Below are 22,566 nucleotides of genomic sequence, written 5' to 3'. Positions count from 1 at the left end.
TGACATAAATCACAGCAAGATCTTTTTTGACCCACCTCCTAGAATAATGGAAATAGAAAGAAAAATAAACAAATGGACCTAATGAAAGTTAAAAACTTTTGCACAGCAAAGGAAAACATAAACATGACAAAAAAACAACCCTCAGAATGGGAGAAAATATTTGCAAATGAATCAACGGACAAAGGATTAATCTCCAAAATATATAAACAACTCATGCAGCTCAATATTAAAAAAACAAACAACCCAATCCAAAAATGGGCATAAGACCTAAACAGACATTTCTCCAAAGAAGACATACAGATGGCTAAGAGGCAGAAGAAAAGCTGTTCAACATCACTAATTTTTAGAGAAATGCACATCAAAACTACAATGAGGCATCATCTCACACCAGTTAGAATGGGCATCATCAGAAAATCTACAAACAATAAATGCTGGAGAGGGTGTGGAGAAAAGGGAACACTCTTGCACTGTTGGTGGGAATGTAAGTTGGTACAGCCACTATGGAGAACAGATGGAGGTTCCTTAAAAAACTAAAAATATAATTACCATATGACTCAGCAATCCCACTACTGGGCATATACCCAGAGAAAACCATAATTTAAAAAGACACATGCACCCCAATATTCATTGCAGCACTATTTACAATAGCTAGGTCATGGAAGCAACCTAAATGTCCATTGACAGACAAATGGATAAAGAAGATGTGGTACATTTGTACAACGGAATATTACTCAGCCATAAAAAGTCACAAAATTGGATCATTTGTATAGGTGTGGATGGACCTAGAGAGTGTCATACAGTGAAGTAAGTCAGAAAAAAAAAACAAATAGTGTATATTAATGCATATATGTGCAATCTAGAAAAATGGTACAGGTGAACCTGTTTGTAAAGCAGAAATAGAGACACAGATGCAAAGAACAAATGTAAGGACACCAAGGGGGAAAAGCAGGGGGGTAAGTGTTGGGGGGTGTGATGAACTCAGTGATTGGGATGGACATATATACACTTATATGTATAAAATAGATAACTAATAAGAACCTGCTGTATATCACAGGTAACTCCACTTTGCTGTACAATAGAAACTAGCACAACACTGGAAAACAACTATACCCCAATAAAAAAACATAAAAAAATTTAAAAAAATAAATAAAAGGAGTCATTCCTAAAGCATCAGTAGTTATCGAAAACAAGATGCTGCTGCTGAGAAGACAGGGCCAATCTTTACCTTTTGACCGAGTTGGATCAGAATTCTATTACAGGCAGTGTTGAAGCTCTATTCTATTTCTCATGTGCTTGCAGTGCTGTATTCCTCTACCTCTTATGGAGACTCATCTGACCTTCTGCATTCCACCTGCTAATTTAGAACTGCACAGTCCATATTTGGAAGATCAATTCAATTAGTGCTTGAAAAGTAATCTCCTGACTGTTGCTGCCACTGGTTACTTGGCTTGTTTTAATTATAACAGAATATCTTTGCTCTTAAAAAATCAAAAGGATGTCAAGATATTTTTTGCCCACCCTCAGAGATTGCAAGACCTCACCTAAGATGATAATTTTTCCAAAATTGGGAGAATATCCTCAAAGCACCTAGTGTCTTGACATGCTTATAATACCTAAATAATTATTGAATAGCCACAACAATAGTAACTTTTGAATACATGTGCAGTACCATTTTGCAACTTCCCCAAAGCTTGGCTGTGTTAATTAATTTATGCCTCGCAAGAACCTCTTGCTGTAGGCAGGATACTATCATTAATCCTCACTATGCAGACAGGGAAACCGAGTCAAAAAAAGATCAAATTACTCAAGTTCTCATAGCTGGTAAATGGCAGACTGGGGACTTGATCCCAAATTCCCTGCCATGACATTTTGTGGTCTTTTTTACTATATTACCATTCTTCCCTCCCCAACAGAGCCCTCTTTGGATACATGAACCTTTAGGAAAGTTGGCTATATAACATTTTTGCTATCTGAAACTTTCAAAACCCTTTCAGTCTAGTTCAACTGGTTCAAGTTCAGCTTTATCACAAGTGGGTGCTACTTCTCCATGACTCCTCTTTATGAGCTGTCACCTTCCCTAACCCCTCAGGGGTCTCTAACTCTTTTGGTTATTTCAGAGCTTTAAGATCATTTTCTTATTCATTTCAGAAACTATTTGTATCAGTCTTATTTTACATGTCAAAACTGAATGTTCTGACAAACTACAGCAATCATTCTTTGGAGATAGACTCCACTAGCAGCTTTGAGCCCTCCCTCTTGAAAATACAAATGAATCTAGATCTCTGTCTAAGCCATATCAACATCATCAACACCCCACCTCAACACACATATAGGGTAACACCTAGGTTTCCTAAGTCTACTGACTTTCCTCAGAGCTGATAATCCACAACTTAATCTTGCTCATCCCTGCTCGTTTTATTTATTTTATGCCACTGTCTTTGACATATATAATATGGCAGCTTACAAAGTAAGGTGCTGGTACCACCCTAAGAGTTGGGAATATAGTAGAAATATGGAGGAGTCAGGGGTACCAAACAGATTCTCATGCTTGACTTTTACCCAAACTTAAAAAAAAAATGGGAGAATTTAACAGCAATGATAAAGCCATACATTTGTGGGATACATCCTGGCCTCACATAAGTGAAACAAATCTTTCCTTTTTCTTTTTTTTTTTCCTTTATTGGAGTATAATTGCTTTACAATGTTGTGTTAGTTTCTGCCGCACATTGAAGTGAATCAGCCATATGCATACACACATCCCCTCCCTCTTAGACACCCCTCCCTCTTAGACCTCCCTCCCCCCCACCATCCCACCCAACTAGGTCATCACAGAGCACCAAGCTGAGCTCCCTGTGCTATACAGCAGGTTCCCACTAGCTATCTATTTTATGCATGGTAGTGTATTTATGTCAAACCTTACCTCCCAATTCATCCCACCCTCCCCTTACCCCCTCCGTGTCCACATGTCCATTCCCTATGTCTGCCTTTCTATTCCTGCCCTTCAAATAGGTTCACCTGTGCCACTTTTCTAGATTCCACATACATGCATTAATATACGATATTTGTTTTTCTCTTTCTGACTTAAATCTTAATCTAAGACCTTTTATTGTGAAACAAACTAAAAAATGCAGATTTGAGACAGAGAGAAGAGGGAAGAGGAAGAAAGATAGATATATGACTAGTCAGGAAAAGGAAAACATACATAATGCAGATGTGGACTTGGCCATAAATTAAATGAAGAATTCCTCCAAATCTGCAGAGCTTCTAAATTCTACATTAAAATTTTTTTTATTGAGATATAGTTGATTTATAATATTAGTTTCAGGTGTACAACATAGTGATTCAAAATTTTTATATATTATACTCCATTTATAGTTATTATAAAATATTGGCTATATTCTCTGTGCTGTACAATATATCCTTGCAGCTTATTTATTTTATACATAGTAGTTTGTACTTTTTAATCCCTCCCCCTATCCTGCTGTTACCCCCTTCTTTCCCCACACTGGTAACCATTAGTTTGTTCCCTATATCTGTGACTCTATTTCTGTTTTGTTATATTCATTTGTTTTTTTATTTTTCAGATTCCACATATAAGTGATAACAAACAGTATTTGTCTTTCTCTGTCTGACTTATTTCACCAAGCATAATACCCTCCAGGTCCATCCATATTGTTGCAAATGGCAAAATTTTATCTACATTTTTAAAAGAAATTAAATTCAGTAGTTTAAAGCAATATTCTTTCATTGTGTCAACATCACAAGTAAAAGTTAGTTAATATAATACAACACTCTCCTCAGTAATATAAGGAAACCAGATAATTTTATAACTAGAATGAATTCAGTCATCAATAACTACATGAAAGAAAAAAATGTATATATAGATTATTTTAAGGTGTTTTAAATTAAACTTCATTAGATAACCAATAATGTAGAAATCTGCTTAATGTAAAATATTACAGAGAAAGCAAGAAGGAAAGTAAATTGTATAAAAATAGAAATATTCATAATAGAAGGAAAACTAAAATGTGCCTTCCTATTATTTTTTGAGAATTTTTAATCCTATTAATATTCAAATTTCCTCAATTGTCAGCTAAATATCCTTTATTATTTGTTTTTCCAAAACCCAGTTCAGTCTAGCACCACACATTGCATCTATTTTTTTAGTGCAATCCTCTTTCCCTACTCTCTGCCTTGTCTCCATGTTGTTTACTTGTTGAAGAGTTGTTTCCTTGGACAAAAACATATCATTTTGAAAATACAAAATCAAATTTAAATGAAATGAAAATACCTTAAAAATCTTACTTACCAAAAGAGAATAGGGACAGTTATTATGTTCAAAAGGTTTAGAAAAGAAATCGGTATTGTGGTCCAGTCTCTGGTGTCCTCCATATTCCGCTGCATCTGAATCTAGCACAATTTTGTACGTACAACTGTTAAGGAATCACAATGGTTTAGGAGTTGAATGAGACATTATAAAACATTTCTGAGACAGGATTTAAAAGCGAGTATTTTGAAAACTGTATAATGATGATTTGTGCTATGTTCTCATTTCTTCTCTAAGATTTCTGAGTTTGAGTTTATCGTGTTTGAAAGGGGCTTTATAGGCTATCTAGTTCGCACACCCATGGGATCCTTGTTATCCTTTTATCACAGCTCGTCACATGATCATCCATACCTAGTAATGAAGAATCTACTTTCCTCTTCATGTAACTAATTCCATTTGCTAGAAATTCTTCTCCATATTAAACAGAATTTTGATTTCTTGGGACTTTTTCTACCCAGAAAAGCCATAAAGAATAAGTTCAAAATACAGTAATTTTCAAATATTTAACAATAGCTATTTTGTCTCCATGTGTCCTCTGCATACATAACTAAACAATTACTAAATGTAATCCCAGCACCTTTGATCATTACTCATTTGATATGGCTTTTTACTATTTCCCCGTCTGTGAATTCATTGCAGTCTGCTAAATCCTGGTTAATAAAGTGAGGAACACAGAAGAGAACTGAGGGTCCATGTGTGGTCTGAAGACCAAGTAGGCTCAGTCTTTCCCCTTGGTTACAAGCAGCATGCTTCTATTAATGCACAAGATCATGCAAACATACTATCCATCATGCCACAGGTGGATTCATGTTGCAATCATGTGATCTGCTACAACTTAACATCTGATTTTTCACAATGAGCTATTATGCATGTTAGCATTATTGTATTTATAACAAAATAACAGCTATGGTTATTATGTTCAAACTTATGCTCAGAAAGTCTAGAAATGATACTTGATTAAAAAATCCACAAGTAAATATAAATGGGTACCTAGAAATTTAAGTTTCTTTTAGCTTAAGGAGGGAGACAGATAGGTGTCTAGGTGCTTTGTATTTTCTTTTCCTCGTATATAAATATTTAATCTCAGAAACGTTTGTACCTTTTCATTACAGCTAAAGTTATCACATTAAAAGTACATGGGAAAAAAAAAGTACATGTGGATAACAAACTATGACCATATTTTCATGCCTAGGGGACCTCTGTTTGGGTAAGAGATGCAGATGGACGCACCACAGGAACTTTTGCTGTGAGTGGTGGCGCCATTTCAGTCAATCCAGGTCGGCCTACTCTGATGCAAATTTAGACTAATACTGTAATCAGCATGTTACTGTGTTTAAAAGAGAGGGAGAGGGAGGGAGAGAAAGACTGAGTTCAAAAGATGACTACTGGGTACAAGCTCATTCATTCTAAAGTCACTCAGTAGAGTTGCACATGATTTGAGCATATGGATTTATTTAATGGGGAAATACAGACAGTGAAAATAAATCATTAGGGGCATGGTAAATAAATGAAGTATTGTGAAATGAAAGGAACTACTAAAGTAAAAGTTTAGCTTTGGTTCTTCATCCTAGTTCATTAAATACTTGTACAGTCTTCAAAAAGCATTAAACAAAAACAAAAAGAGTACAATACAGTTTAGAGAATAATGACCTAGAATCCTTTCTAAAACACTTGAAATACAGTATCAATTATTAAATTATTGGTTAACAGCATAGATTATTGGTAGTTGTGACTGAAGACAGCAAGTATATCATGAAAAGCACCGATTCCCAAGCTGTGGGTTGATAATCACTGGTCATTGTGTTATAAGGGTCCCACAGAATGAGTAATTATGTTATTAAAAGGGACTGGGATGGATTCTATATGTACATTGTCTGAAGACTAAATTATGTTATTATACCCATTTGCTACTGTATTTCAAAGAATGTGCACTTTTTTGATTAATGAGATATAAATTCATTTAAAAAGTCACAGAATTTGTAGTAAGTTTTTTGATACATTTTCTCAATCAAGGATACTGAAAGAACAATTGTTATATAAGAACCAATTTCATTTTGACATTGAAAGGGATCATCACACTGAAAATGGTTAGAATCTACTCACTTAATCTATAATTTATAGCTATAAAGAAAAAGCTTACAAAAGCCATAAAGTTTCAAAGTATCAGTTTAGACATATTTCTCTGATCTATAATTTAAAGAAAAAAATTCTGCTGTGGCCACTTTTGGAATTCCCCAGCCTTGTGTGTCTCTATTACCCAGGGAATACAGCCACATCCTTTAGAAAACACATCCCTTAAACTCCAGAAATTCCAACAATTTAAAACACTAGATTAAAAGTAATGATTGTGAAAGAGCTTTATAATTGTAAATTACTACAACATACTACTCAAGTGTCAACTTAAAAAAATGCACAACGTGAGAGCTGAGAGCTAAGTTTTATTTGGGGCAAAATGAGGACTGCAGTCTGGGAGACAGCATCCCAGATAGCTCTGAGAAACTGCTCCAAAGAGGCAGGGGGGAAGGTCAGTATATATGTGATTTTGGTGAAGGGGGGATACATTCAATCAAGTGCACATTTTTTACAGAAGTTTTCTACTAGTCTCGTGCAGGTTACTGCTAGTCACGAGGAGCAGACGTCACCATGAAGGATTTTAGTGCTTCTCTAGATATGAGGAGATACAAGAATTGGGCTCATAAAATTGCTCCTGAAAATATCTAACTATCTGAAGGCCTGATCTGCCAGTTTTTCCCAGAGCACAGAGTGCCTCATTTCTGCTCTCCACCTCGAACTCCTTTCAGGGGGTGTTGAAAGTCAGCAAAAGCAGCAGCTCATGATTTAATCCTTGTAGACGTAGATGGCAAGTGCCAATGGAAAATGCCAATTCATAGTTGACACAAAAATCAGGAAACCCCGTCTTTTAGTAACACTGCTTAGCATAAACATTTTTAAAGAGGTTATCTGGGCAATTGGATTTTTGTTTTTCTCTTCTCTCGCTCAGGCATCCCCTCACTCCCTCTTTCTCATGTACATATGAGCACACACAAACCCACACAAATACACAGACACACACAGATACACACATGCACATGACGTGGGACCCACACAGCACCAATACCCCTACAAAGCCCTGTCTTCCACTAAAGAACATCCCTCTGAAAATATAACTCAGCCAATTTACACTTAAACTACCTTCTTCATGCGGTTTCCAGTTCCACAGTGGATAAAACAAATTTAGCAGGACATCTCAACACCTTCACATCTCTTTTATTCATAGCTACCTCCCTACATCTAGCAGACTGCCTTCTCATAATAGCTTCTCAATACATCTTTGAAACTGATATTCAGGATGACAGTTCTGATTCCCCAAGAAAGGCCAAATTACATGTCTTATTTTTTATATTCGAGGAAAGTAGGAGAAATTATTTTCCCTTTCACTTAATAAATACACACAATGTAGGAGGCACTGTACAAGATATTAAAAAAAAAGACTAAGATGTGGTTTTAGTTCACATGCAACTCATAGCCTATTAAGGGGAGATTAGAAATGAATATGAATGTCTATAAATAAAACAGAAAGCAATATGCAATGAGAGGTAGAGCCAAGGAGGGAAGGTAGGATTGACAGCCTGTAAACAAAAACTTTAGAAGGCTAGGCTAGACTGTTAAGATTTATTTTGTAATTAAGTATGAGAACATTGAAGGTTTGTGAGAAAGGTTATGACAATCAAAAAAATTAACCTGAAGGTTGAGGGTAGAATAGGATGAACAAAGGAAAGACTAAGTCAGAGAAACCATCCAGGGACCTAACAATGGTTCAAGGATAGTAGTATGGCTAAACTTGGATAATGCAAATGGAGAGACATACATAAACCAATGAGATTTTGGATGTGCAACTAATGGTACTCAAACGTAAGGAAACTGATGCTCAATTTGGGGAAACACTTGGAAGGGGAGAATAGTTGTGCCCAAAGACACACGATAAGTTTAGTGGCAGAGCTGGGATGGAGACACAAGTCAAACTCAGATCTAATTACCCTACTCTCCACAAGTGGATGCCTATTTTATGCCAAGAATCAGGCAAAGTGTTTTTGCAGGCAATTTCTTGTTTAATTCTAAATTTGAGATTCTAAGCATAAAGAGGTTGGAATGAACATGACATGAAGAATAAAAACAAGGAAAACAGATACAGTGATATCCATCTGAGTGTTTAATTAAATTTAAAAGATTGGTGTTAAAGGACTGTACTTCTTAACATTACTTAAGGAGTCTGGATATCTGAGGTTTATTGCATTTGTTCTAGATCAATTTCTTGTTTAGTTTGTTCATTTGGTCACTTGATTGGGGAAGACAAAATTATTGAACTGAAAAAATGTACCTTGCTCAATTTGGGAAAATGCAGCAGGGAAAGAATGATAGAATGATAGAATTTTTATGGAGATTTTCTTTTAAAAAAGGAGATCAAATAGATCCCTATCCATTTGGATATCATTTAAAAATATTATTTCTTCTTATTTTAAATTCAAGAGCTTCCTAAGTATTTGATATATCTATCAACAGGTTGAAGTAGATAAGAAGTTTTAAGCATTATTTTATCATGTGTCCTTAAATTTGAACCAAGGAAGAGCCACGTTCTGAAGACCTGTACTAATAAGATTAAAGAACAGTGAAGACATGAAGACTCTTAAATTCAATGGCTCTTCAAATACTTCAAAAGCTGCTGTTTGCTCAGCCACTTGATAAAGTGTCTGTTCAAAGTATAAGGATTTTGATGTAAGAAGTACTATCGTTTAAATCATTCTGCACTAAACTCACTTCACTCCTGCTGAAGAAACTAAGGAAATTTATTGTAAGGTACAAACCCTGAGGTTTCAGACTGAGTGACAATAAAAGGGGTTCTCTAGTGACTAGGTGGCCATAAAGATGGCAAAGCTGGTAAGTTACCATATATCTTTAAATCTAAGACACCTTCAACTTTAAGATGAATTATTTTATACACCTCCAATAAAGAGAAAAATATCACTACCATGCTAATCACTGTAAGACACATCCCAATTGAAGACATGTTAAAATGTGAAAAAAATGTACACTTAGAATATATGAATTTGGTATGTTATTTTTAGATCTGATTCTTTAATCAACCCACCCACAGTATTATGACTGCAATAACTTTTGGGAGTTAAGTGACCCCAGGAGAGAGGATCTGTATCAAAGGCAGAAAACAGTAGGTACGAAATTCTAAGGAACTGTGAACAAACATCTGGCAGTATAAGAACAGGTGGTAGAAAACAAAAATAATTTCATGTTTTTAACAGTCTAAAGATAACCACCCAGCACAGGACTTGCCTCAGTGTTCTAACATAATGCTCCCCTTTCTATGTTTCATGAATTGAGTTTTATTTATTGCCAGCCACAATTCACAAAATCTTAGGTTATGGCTGTATAGCGTCTCAAATAGATGTCTCTCTATTTTATAAATATAGTTAAATTATACCTCATTTATTGTCCTGAACCACAGAAATGGTCATAAATGACAACCTTTAGTTGCTCTCTCTGCTCTCTTTCCAAATATAGAAGTAGCAAAAACTTGTGATGTGTTGCTGTATGTTTTATGAATGTATATGTGTGTTAGAGTGAGGCAGGTGTGTGTGTGTGTGTGTGTGTGTGTGTATCTGATTTAGGCATTTCTATCTTTAGCTCTGTCATCTAGAATATACGATGATTTAAAAAGTCACCAATGGAAATGGAAATGATATTTTCATTATTTGTTTGAAACTATTATAGGGCAATGGATATTTATGAGTATATTACTTTCAGTAGACAATATCCATTTAGCTTTTTGCTCTACCTAACTTTAATTTTAAAAAAACTCCTCCAATATTATATTTCTAAAATAAAATTAAAAGAGAGTAAAATAAAAAAAATAGGAAATTTACTACTGAATGTAGTCAAAGTATATTTTAAATATAATGAAACGCAAGTGGAACTTCCCTTTAAGGGTACAATATATTTTTTAAAATTTTTATTAGTTTACATTAAAATTTTATCATCCTTGAAAAAGGCAACAACTTCAATGCATGAGCTACACGTGCATTCAAGTTTGTGAACACTGTTTTCATTAAAAGTTTAAATGACAACCACATGTCTTAATTAAGTGCAAAACAAAAGTATATTTCTAGTATAATTTAGAATGTGCTTGTTTCATCAGTAGGTTTCTGATTTTAGCCTAAAAAATAAACTCCAACTCCTGCAAGCTTACTTCCTTAACTATACATTCTTAGAAACTGTACAATGCAGAATAACAATAAAGTAAACTCAAAGGATGAGGGGCTCAAATATAATCTACCATGTTAATTAATGGATTGCTATGCTTTTTGAAATGCATTTTCAAGCAAATTATTAGTTCACTCTTAGGCACCAAAGTGAATAATATAAAATACTGAGCACTACATATTTCTCTATGCAAATAGAAATATTATTCTAAATACTTTACAGAATTCTTTGACTAACCTAATTAGGAACTTTTCTTTGTCTTAGAAGATTACATAACTTGAACTAAAAAATGTCACTGTTTCTCAGTAACTCAAGAAAGGAAAATAAGGAAAAAATATGCCCACACTTCTAGACTAACCTCCCTCTAAAATTGTTGGGCTTTGTCTGTGCCATTAAAGATTATTACCCAAAAAACTTATAAATTCAATTATTTGACGAAGCAATAGCAATTATTTAGAACTGCAAAAGAAGAAACAACCAATTTTTATACATCTTTTAAACACATACTTTGTCATCAAAATGAGTTTTGCCCATGTAGATGCAACATTTTTTACAAACATATTGTGCTTTTGAACTCAAAATAATCTTGACATAGGCTATAAAGAAACTTCTTCACCCAAACTTACTCTAATACATCCTTTAATAGAGTCCTATGCAATGTATATATAAATGGAAAATATAATTGGAAACTTCAAAGTTCCTGAAAAATAATGACAATTAGCGTAAGTAAGCATCATCTAAGCTATTTCATGCAGACAAGAATAGGAGAAAGCATCCTAAAACAGTAAAATACAGTGGGTGCATGGCTTTGGGGTCCAACAATTGCATTCTAAACCCGATTCTGCCAATTACCAACTGTGTGTCTTCCAGCAAGTTACTGAGTTTCCTGGAGGCTCAGTTTCTCACTGGTAAAACGGAGGTAATATATCAGAGGGTTGCTGTGAGGATTCACAGAAGCAAAGTACATCAAGTGCTTAACACAGTGCCCAGTGCTGGGAAAAATGCTCAAGTTATTAGCTGCTCTTTATATTATTATTATAGACCCTGGACCATTTAAACTGCTGTCTAAAGTGATGAAAAATGTAAAAGTAGGTCGATTTACTTTCTTACTTTTTACACCCAACTTGGCCTTTGCTTCCTTTGTGATCTTTTTTTCCATTCCTTTCTCCCATGTCTTTGTTCTCACTACAATCTAAACGCTTTTCCTGTTATTTAAACAAGCTGAACATTGAAGTTTGATTGGACAGTACATTGAACTATTTGAGGACTACACACTTTTTAAAATTTTATTATTATTATTATTTTTTTGCGGTACGCGGGCCTCTCACTGCTGTGGCCTCTCCCGTTGCGGAGCACAGGCTCCGGACGCGCAGGCTCAGCGGCCATGGCTCACTGGCTCAGCCGCTCCGCGGCATGTGGGATCTTCCCGGACCGGGGCACGAACCCGTGTCCCCTGCATCGGCAGGCGGACTCTCAACCACTGCGCCACCAGGGAAGCCCTAAAATTTTATGAATTTTTAAAAATGCTCCTCATGCTCCTGAGAAAGATTGAGAACATCCTAACTGAAAATTAAACACTTCCCCACACGCTCTTGCATTTGTCCTGATTTTTCAACACAGCATTGTCAACTTTTATCATCCTATAAATTTAATTATTAAATTTTCTCTCTTCCTTTAATTAAAATAAAACTCTATAAGGGAAATATGTCTTTCCCCATCCCCCCTCTTCCCCTCTACCTGGGACCTAGATTAGTACCTGGAATATTTATTGAGTGGATCTTCTTTTCATTATTTTCCTATGGCAGTATCCTCCTTGGGTTTTGATCTATGCAAGCTCTTGCTAAACTTTAAGAAATAATTTAACACTACTTTAGTCATAAAAGAACAACCTTGATTTTCTTCCCTCATTTTTTTTTTTTTTCGCGTTACATTGGCCTCTCACTGCTGCGGACTCTCCCGCTGCGGAGCACAGGCTCCGGACACACAGGCCCAGCGGCCATGGCTCACGGGCCCAGCCGCTCCGTGGCATGTGGGATCCTCCCGGACCGGGGCACGAAACCGTGTCCCCTGCATCGGCAGGCGGACTCTCAACCACTGCGCCACTAGGGAGGCCCTCTTCCCTCATTTTATAGAGTTAATATTCCAGATCCGTACAATGTAACTTCTAACACAATCCCATTTCATTATCTATCAAGTTTTACTTGGACATTTTAAAAGATTTTTTTCCCTTCTTTTTGGAACAGTCACAACAGTTAAACAGATGCATGTCAGCTTGAAGCAATTAATTCTCAGGTGAATAACTCTGATTGGTATGAGCCCTGGAGACAGACATTTTATATAATTCTTAGTTGAAGTGGATAAATGATTACATGTTTACTAAAGTCGACATATACTCAAAGACTTGTATTATCAACTTGACTGGTTAGCCTTCTTTATACAGATGACAAGTTAAGCATTGAACATCAAAATGACTGTGAAAAATCATATATATATTATTTTATATATAATTTGGCAAGGCCAGGATATGCACTTAGGTATAATATTTTCTACACTCTACCGCCATCTGCCAGTTAAAGTCTGCAAAGTAAATGAACATTAAAATACTTAAACATTTGAAAGCTTATTCTTTTAGTGTTGGTAGTAGAAACATCCTTTTTATTTATTTGAAGTCAAAATTTATTAGGAGTAATGTATAGTCTATATTCTTCTTTCTCTTTTAACTTTTAAGACGAAATAGAAAATCTAATACTTTAGGGCTTACTCAGTGCTTCAGAAAGGTAAATGAGAAGGGGCTGAACTAGCTTTCCTTGAGAAACTGTCAAGTAAAGCTTACAGGAGTATGTGTGTATGTGTGTGTGTGTGTATGTGCACACATGCATCATTACTCCCAGTCATTCCTGAGCACTTCTGGGCACACAGTCAGTAACTATCAAAACTTTACCTAGGTTGATGATTGTGAGGAAAAAGATTCAAAGTAAACATTTCTCCACAGACACCAAAAAAATTGAGTAAGAGAGCTTTAAACACACATACACATGTGATTGTTAATATATATATTTTCCAGGGGTATAATAAATCTAATATAGTAGTTTACAATCATCTTGAAAACAATCATATTGGTTTAATCTTACTAGGTAGATGTGGAAAAGAATTACACAAGAAAAGAGTAAAGCTGCTAAGCTATTTCTGAAAAGTGCATTTTTGTACAATTCAAAACAAAATGAACCAATGTTTTGGCTATGGTAGTCAAATGTAAAGATGATTTACATAATTGAAATGAGAAAAAATTCTGGCACATTTTGGATCAAATTCTATGTAGACTTATTTATTTTTATAGTTATTTCACAAATGTTGAGTTTTATTTAGACTATCCAAATATTATTAAAATTCCAAAGTGATGTGACTACTATGGTCATAAAAGAGTTAACCAAATCCAGTAAGACAATCTGTATATCCCTTAGGTAAGTTGTCTGAAGCTGTCAACAAACAAAATATCACCAGGAATACATTTCCTACATTCAAAACTATTAAGGCAAGAAAAGGAAATATATACAATTAAATGAAAGAAAGTTGATGATAGCAGGACTCTTCTCTTTCACGTCTTTGTAAAGTTTCTTTATTCTATGGGATTTTTAGTCCCCAGACTCTTGATCCTCTAACATCCTTCAGCACCTAGCATGACACTTTCCCAATCTGCACTTGAAGCTGAAATATACTTAGATTTATATCTTGGTTTAACAAATATTTGAGAAGTCATCTTTTTCCTTAAAAAGTCATTTTACCCCTTTAAAGTGAATATGTTTGTTTTAAAAATACTTCAGCTAAATTGATCTGTGTTTGTGAGTGTCAGAAACTAGGACAGTGTAACACTGCAAAAAATGACATTTAGTCAGAGACACCATTAACTTCTACAAAGACAAGCAGAGAAAACAAATAAAATTATAAGTAGTTAGTGAGACACACTTTACCTATTTTAATGGTGTTTCTACAGGGCAACAAAAGGTGAATTATCTGGTGCCCAAGTAAAACTGTGCTGACCTTACAGGAACTAGACTTAAATCACATTTATTCACTTACTAAGAATATGATCTTGTGAAAGTTATAAATCTTTCTAATGCTTATATTTAATTTGAGGATAAAAATACTTGCCTGAGGGCTTCCCTGGTGGTGCAGTGGTTGAGAGTCCGCCTGACGATGCAGGGGACACGTGGTTGTGCCCCGGTCCGGGAAGATCCCACATGCCGTGGAGTGGCTGGGCCCATGAGCCATGGCCGCTGAGCCTGCGCATCCGGAGCCTGTGCTCCACAGCGGGAGAGGCCACAACAGTGAGAGGCCCGCGTACAGCAAAAAAAAAAAAAAAAAAAAAAAAAAAAAAATTTGCCTGACCCCATCACTAAGATGATGCGAGGGCAAGATGAGTCAATATAAATAAAAGTATTCATACACTGTCAATTGTTATGCAATTTAACTTTTGGTACTAATTTGGAAACCGTCTCTAAAATACATCTGATCCAACCAATTCTATTTAATTGAATAGAACCAGGTCATGCTAGAGTTCTTCTACCTTTCAAAAAGCTATGATTCCAGACTGCTCAGTATTTCCTAACAGTCAGTAAACATCACAAAATTTCACTTAGTGAATAGGGGAAGACCATGGTAGAAGGGGCAATTTGGGATAATCTTCACAGAGCTACAGCTGAAGTTATGAGCATGTGTGAGTTCTTCAAGGGAAAAGAGCAAGAAAAAAGAATAAATGATTGGGTTTGGATCTGAGGGGAAAAAAGACAACACAAAGAGTGATTAGAGAAGAAAGGGAAATCAAGATAGTGGTGCAGCATGTGGAGAAAGTGGAGGTAAGGAAGAAAGGTGGGCCAATGGTACAAGAATGAGGAAAAGATATAGCAGGGAGCAGAAGACTTTTAATTCCACTACTTCGGAAGGACAGAAATCATTTTGTAGTGGTGAAATGGGGAATAGGAAATGAAAAAAGAAGTATGACAAGAGAATGTAGGCAACAGGGAGGATTAGTATCTACTCCTCTCATCCTTTCTTTTCCTTCCTTTTATTATCAAATTTCTAGTGCATTTTTAGAATAATGATAATGACAGTAATTATGACCATCGCAGCTAACAGGTACTGAGCTTATAGTATGTGCTGGACACTGTTGCCAAGCCTTTCACATGTCATTAACTCATTTAATTCTGACAATAATTCTACAAGTAGGTGTTTTAAAAATGAGAAAACTAGGAAACAAAGAAATTACTTTCATGAGTAAGTGGAAGAGATGGAACTTGAACCCTCAGATGGTCTTATTCCAGAGCTAATGCTCTTAACCACTATCCTAGTAAAAAGAGCAAATTTCTCAATGTTTACAAATATAAGACCCAGAAATACCTACTGCCATACAAGTTACATGAGTCTTGGTGAGATAAGAATGTTAGGGTAAGAGAACAAACTGAAGAAAGGAATGTTTCAGAATCAGAAAAGAATGCTACCACAGAGAAACTTATTTTCCTTTTGTTTTCCTTAGCTGGACAAAAAGGAAGAGTGTTAGAAGGGAAGGTAGTAGAGTGAAATTGACTATTTCCCTAAGTAATAAAGAGCTTATGGGGAAAAAATTACAGTAATGGTTATAATTTTACAAAGAAAATAATCTTCTGTTTAAATTAATGTTCCTATAATAAATGATAATTGTGTGCCAATAAAAGGTAATATGACTGCACTTAAGTTATATATTAATTAAAAAATTTTACTTAATAACATAATAAAGAATGCTTTCCTTATTCAACAGTTGGTATCATGTAACTACCGAAAGGATTAATTAGTTCCACAGATAAATTTCACAAATAAAATAGGGATTAATTAGGCATTTTGCCATCATTTAGGATAAGAAATACCACATTAACAGAATTAGAGATGGTTCTTACACATGGTTATAACTGAAACCACTGTTTCCAAGAACACATTGTTCATGGCTTTACTTTTTCCACTTTTCTCTGGAGAGACACAACCTTCTTTTGGTTGTAGCATCCATATATCCTTAAGAGCCCTTAAACATTTATAATGAACCAGTAATTAGATAATGGCTTAATTTTAAGAAATCTTCTGGAATACTCAGGTACCATTTTCAAATATAGATGAAACACTGAGCCCTCAATTTGACCCTGTGAGATTCTGAGTTAGAACAGCTTAACAGAAAATGATGAAAATAAAAATATCTCACTTACAGAAGATCCAAACAGCTTTCTCGTAGGCAGGAGATATTCACTGAAAAAAAAAATAAATAAAAGGGGGGGGGTGGTGGTGGGCTAATTTCTAGAGATCCAGAAGGAAAAAGTAATTTAACATTCAATATATTAGAAATTTATTTTAGATACTGAATGCTCTATTTAAAAAAAGCTGGCATCAGATATAAAGGTGATATGTATAATTTATTTTTCAAAATAAAAGAGAACAATATGTTCTGGACTAATTAAATAAAGGACTATTTAAAAAGAAAGTTTAGATATGAAATCTTTCAGGCCAGTGTTTTCATTGTGGATTTTTCCTTCCTCTACAGTTTGCAATGCTATTCCCTAGGAAAGGAAAAAGTTTACTAAATGAGATAGTGAATGTAAAGTGCTTGCAGCATGCAAAGGATATATTTGTAATAGATGGTAGGTCTTATTATGAAAGTCTGTTCAGCAAGTATTCTGACAGCAGATTCCACAATTTTAAATTCTACAAAATCATGATGTATGTTATTGATAATATTTTATCAATTATTCCTTTCTACCATTTAATTAAACATCTGCTCTAAGGGAAAAGCAATAGATTATAGAAATCTTTGTCTTTTAATTACTTAATTTTGAACAACTTTAAGGGCTCTTCCACCATTAGGAAACTGTATCCTCCATCTATCCATCCATCCATCCATATATCCATCCATCCATCAATCAACAATTTACCTTTATGTTTACCTAATATATTTCAAGTAAAGATATAATTGCTAATATAAGAAAGACAGTCTTACCATGTATCTTGGAGTCAACTGCCATATAATAGTACCTCTTTTCATAAATTGGTAAAAATACTTATGCTAGGAACAAATGTTTTCCTCCCATTAATGACACAACTAGTAGGTTGTGTCATTAATGTCCTGTTTTTGTAGAATGTCCTGTTTTTATAGCATACAATAATATTTCTGATTTCTGTTTTCCCCAGAAAGACAAGAAATAGAGGAGAGAAATCTTGACTGAGCTATTGTTAGATGAATTTCTGGAACCAGAGGAGACTATCACTGAGCAACTGAGCTATGAACCAAAAACAGAAATGCTGTTGAATGACACTGAATAGCACTCAGCTACTAAAAAAAAATCTAAAAACGTTTGTGTGTAGTAAGGGCCCACTCATTATTCATTACTACCTATAGTCCTATGAATATATATTAAACCAATCTAAAAGTGTTACAGCAGTTGCAAAATATTTTTCTTACTTTGTGATTCATCTCAAATGCCTGAGTAGAAAATGAAGCTAAATCATAGGCTCTTTATTGCCAGTGGAGGTGGGGGGTACACGTTTGTCATTATCATTAAATCACAGGGGTTTCTGGACAGTGTTTAACAATGAAAAATTACCAAAAGTACCTCTAGGTAATGAGGTAATGTTTAAAAGTATTACTTTCACCTTGAAACTAAAGAAGGCTAACCAAGGCCATGAATATACATCCATTTTGAAGCTACAGAAACAAAAGGAGGACTTATATTAAATATAAAATTGTTAGTAGGATTACCTGTCCCCATTCACAGAAAAAGAACTTCATCACTAAATGGACACAGAGTAAAAGCACTCTCTTTCTCTCACACATATGCGCCTGAGGAAAAGAAACATGCTTGCATCTGTTCAAAGTCACTATGTAGATCTTTTATGAGAAACCCTTGTACTTTTTGTTTTTTCTTCCTTTAATTTTTTACCAAAACATCTAAGCCTGGAAAACTAAAAAGTTAAGCTCTACATTTTTAGTCCAGAAATTAACCTTTACATATAAAATCTTGATAGAATGTGGCAACTAGCTAATCCTAAATTAAGTCCTTTGTTTTTATTTGCTGCATGAAGCCTAGATTCTAACAAACACAGACTGTTACATAACCATGCTTCAAAGCCTTCTGTAAACTAAGCAACTCACAACAACATCTCTGCCTTCAGTGATCACACTTCAGTGAATCATCCAAGTGACCTTATATGCTCATAAGAAACTCTGTGTACAGGTTGCAAATGTCAGTGTCTGAATTTACATTTTAAAAAGCACATCTTTCAGCAGTTTAATGAAAATATTGCAAAGATCTTGAGTCAAATCCAACTATTTACTCATCTGTTCCCTTAGCTTTAAATATTTTTGGCCTGGATTCACATATTCTTCACAAGCCATAATTTATGATTATTCCTCTTAACATTTCAATATCGTAACAGTTTGAAAAGCCATTTGGAAAGGGGGCTGCAATAACACTATTATTCTCACCCCACCTCAAAAGCATGCTGACAAATAATTTGAAAACATTTGTTACTAGTGTTGTTTATGCTCTCAGAGTGATAAGAATCTGTACATACCAAGACACATACCTTATAAATGAGCTGTGAGGGCTTAACATTTACATAAATATTTTACAGTAAACTTAATTGATGTGATGCCTCAGAAGGTCTCACTTTGAGCAAAGAACTACGGCACATTTGTATTCTCCAGAATGCAGAGAAATCACAATAATTGACCTGAGGCAATTATTTCATGTTTTGCTTTAAAAAAAAAATTTTTTTTTTTTTTAGTTATTTCTTTTGGATGGTGGTGACAGGGGTCACGAGCAAGAATATGTGGGGAAAAATTTGTAGGGGGTGATGGTGAGGTACTGAGGGAACCTGACGAGACAGAAGTTTGTGCCATGAAATTGTGTACAATTTTCTCATGCTACCTGTTTTCCCAGAACTATATCAAAATCCTTTTGAACATTACAGAAATAAGTCATTTCTAATACCACTATTGCTACCACCAGCAACTAAATGTATGCACCCATGAATGGCAGAAAGGGGCACCGTGGTCTAATAGAAAGGACATGGGCTTTGTAACACACTGCTCAACCTTCACCAGCCTGTGCTGGAGGGAAGTTGAATAGTTACTTAAAGGCCTAGTTTCCTGATCTGTCACATGAATCTAACACAACCTACCTTAAGGGGCACCTGGGAATGTTAAGATACATACTTAATAAAAATGGCTAGCAAACAGAAGGTCCTCAAAAGAGGGATGCTTCACCAATGCTCTCCCCTACGTCACTCAAAATGAGGCAGCATCATTTGTTTTATTCAAAATGGATTAGAAAGAGCAGTTTGTCCTTAGGGGCTTAGCAATTTTCCTTTTGATTCAGTGCTGATTTGATAATGGTCTAAGAGAAGAAATGTGACCACAGAAATACAATAATGATTCTGATACTATAAAGGGCATTATGTTTCTTTCTTTCTCTCCAGCTAAACAATGTAAAATCATAAGCAAACATACCACATCAGGAGAATGCATTTTATCTTCCTGAGCATGTAACCTGCCAGTACATTGGGTCTCAGTTCTGCATCACCCACATTGCTATCCACTGTAGGAAAGAATGCTGCTGATTATTACACTGCAGATTAGTGGCTAAAAAGACAAATGGGAGACAGTGCCCAGGCAAAGGGTTTTTATTGTTGCTATTTTTTGTTTTCTAGAATATGGCTACAGATTCTTTTTGCAGAAACAATACTATGTCCTTTAGCAATCACCACGAAGACCAGGTTCAAAGCCTTAGTAATACAAAGCAGACAACCCTCTCAGCTTTCCAAATTTATCATCTTATTTTGAAGTGACAGCTAAAAGCATCCTTAAAGTGCTGCTTCTATTCTGCCTGGCATTGCCCCCAAAATAGCTCCCCTTACAACAGCTTCTTGGGAAGACAGTCAGCACAAATGCTACACAGATCTGAGTGAAAGTTGATGTCTTGCTATTTGATACACAGGATACACAGGTTAAAAAAATGGAACTGGGCAAGAATTCAGACATGCTGCCTATTGCAGGTTTATATTTCATAGTGACAGAGGAAGTTCAAATGACTTCTTTGGAAACTTTAAATTTGTTCCGGTACCAAATCCTGCTTTTCTGGGAATTAAAAATTTGATGAATTTCTTGACTTGATTAATACATCCAATCTTGCCTCTGTGGATCCTTCACAGAGAAAATCTGTATTCAATTCACTGGCTCAGTAGTTGGAAATACCAGTGGCGTAGAAGAACACTTTGGTAGAGTCAGAAACTACAGCACAGAAATCCCAATGTTTCTGTACTTTCTATACCTGAAATGATTCTATAATGCTCAACTACAATGTTGTTTAAAGGTATAAGAATAAAGTCAGAAAGATGAAAGACCAAAAAGAAATGAGACTTGTAAAATGCTAAGGATAGTAAAAAGGACTGTTAAAGCTAAGCTAGAAATAACAAGAAGCTGAAAGAAGAGATCTATCTATTGCTTAGGGAAGATGGTACGATCGTAACATTAATACTCTAGTGCTCTTTTATCTTCTCTATTAATAGTTTAGAGACAAAAAATATTTTTTTATGTTCAATGTTAAATTTGGGATTTTAGTTAAATTAGCTGAATAAATAAAGAATAAGGGAGATAGGACATAATACAAGTACACATAAAGAAAAGCTAAAGCTTTTTATTTGAGAGTGAATACAATATGAGTGAAAAATGTGATGGCTGCCAGAAAAGCTAATGTAACTTTAACTCCATTAATGAGAGAGCAGTCTCAAGATAAGAGGAGGTAATGGGGCACTCGATATCATACTTGCCAGACCATATCTGGGATATTCTGCTGTTAGTTCTGGAGACACAATGAAGAGGAGTGTGAACAATGCTGGGTGGATTTTGATAAGAGAAACATGATGGTAACAGGTCTGGAAAGTATCACAAGAATCTATTAAAGAAACCAGAGGTATATTTGGTCTGGAAGAGGGTAGACTAAGGAGAGGTGGTACTGTGAGAAACAAGTTAAATGCCTTTTTGATGTGAATAGCTGGCCTACAGGAACAGGCATTGGCCCCAGAGTACAGAATTAATGCACTTACATTTAAGGCTATATTAAAAACAAACAAACAAACTTGAATTGTTTACCTTGTGAAATAGTGAGATTCCTAAGACTGGAAAGTGTTCTAATGACTGCTATGGTTTGTGAAGGAGCATATAGGTGGGATTTCTGCACTGAACTGGGTCATTGGAGTATAAAGCATTTCAAAAACCGGAAGTTTTTATGATTTCAAGCTAGGAGTTAGGGCTGGCAGTATTAATATAGCTAATTAGAAAATATGGTTTAAGGTATGTTGGAAATGCTCTCCTGCTTTCCTTTCCTGAAAAAAAAAATCCTTATTATTAAAAAAAAATTATTCTACTAGATATCTAGTCCATTAGGTCTTCCATACTTTTGAGTATTCAAAGAGACTGTTATTAAAATGCAAATGTCCTTAGAGGAAGCAGTAACATATGGGAATTAGTTACAGCTTGTTGACAGAAAGACAGGAATGAGAAAGGTAGCAAGAGTAAATAAGGTCCAAGTGGGCGCAAATCTGTAGAAGACAAAATCCTTGTAGTAAAAGGACCAAATAATATTTCTTCAAGGTTCTCTTAGAGAGGCAACAGATGACTAAGGCTGCAGCTATGACTTCTATAAAGATATGGCCCAATTTTCCAAGATCTGTATATCATTACAACATTTAATGAGTACGTTTTCTGAAATGAGTCATTAATATAAAGCATTCAGTATTTATCAGTATAGAAATTTTCTGTATAACAGGTGCCTACAGGCATTTAAACAAATTGCTAAATTTCGAAAGATTCAATTTGTAGCAAGGTTTACCAAAACCAAGCTAGACTTTCATGTACAGTGTAACTTTGTATCATTAAACAAAATTAACTTTTG

At 35.1% G+C, this 22,566-nt stretch overlaps 1 protein-coding gene across 1 annotated transcript in view; it reads right to left on the bottom strand.

Annotated features, from left to right (window-relative positions):
- The window catches only part of GBE1 (1,4-alpha-glucan branching enzyme 1), a gene marked incomplete at both ends in the record, with an annotated part of 293,082 nt that overhangs the window by 10,751 nt on the left and 259,765 nt on the right, over positions 1 to 22,566 (bottom strand). The window contains one exon of the mRNA XM_079705465.1: positions 4,310 to 4,433. Within this exon, the coding sequence (XP_079561591.1) occupies positions 4,310 to 4,433 (124 nt within the window). The remainder of the gene's footprint in view (positions 1 to 4,309; positions 4,434 to 22,566) is intronic.

This window comes from Hyperoodon ampullatus, assembly GCF_949752795.1.
Source record: "Hyperoodon ampullatus genome assembly, chromosome: 5".
NCBI lineage: Eukaryota > Metazoa > Chordata > Mammalia > Artiodactyla > Ziphiidae > Hyperoodon > Hyperoodon ampullatus.
Note: the sequence above shows the minus strand (reverse complement) of the source record. Positions and strands in the feature narration are given on the sequence as shown.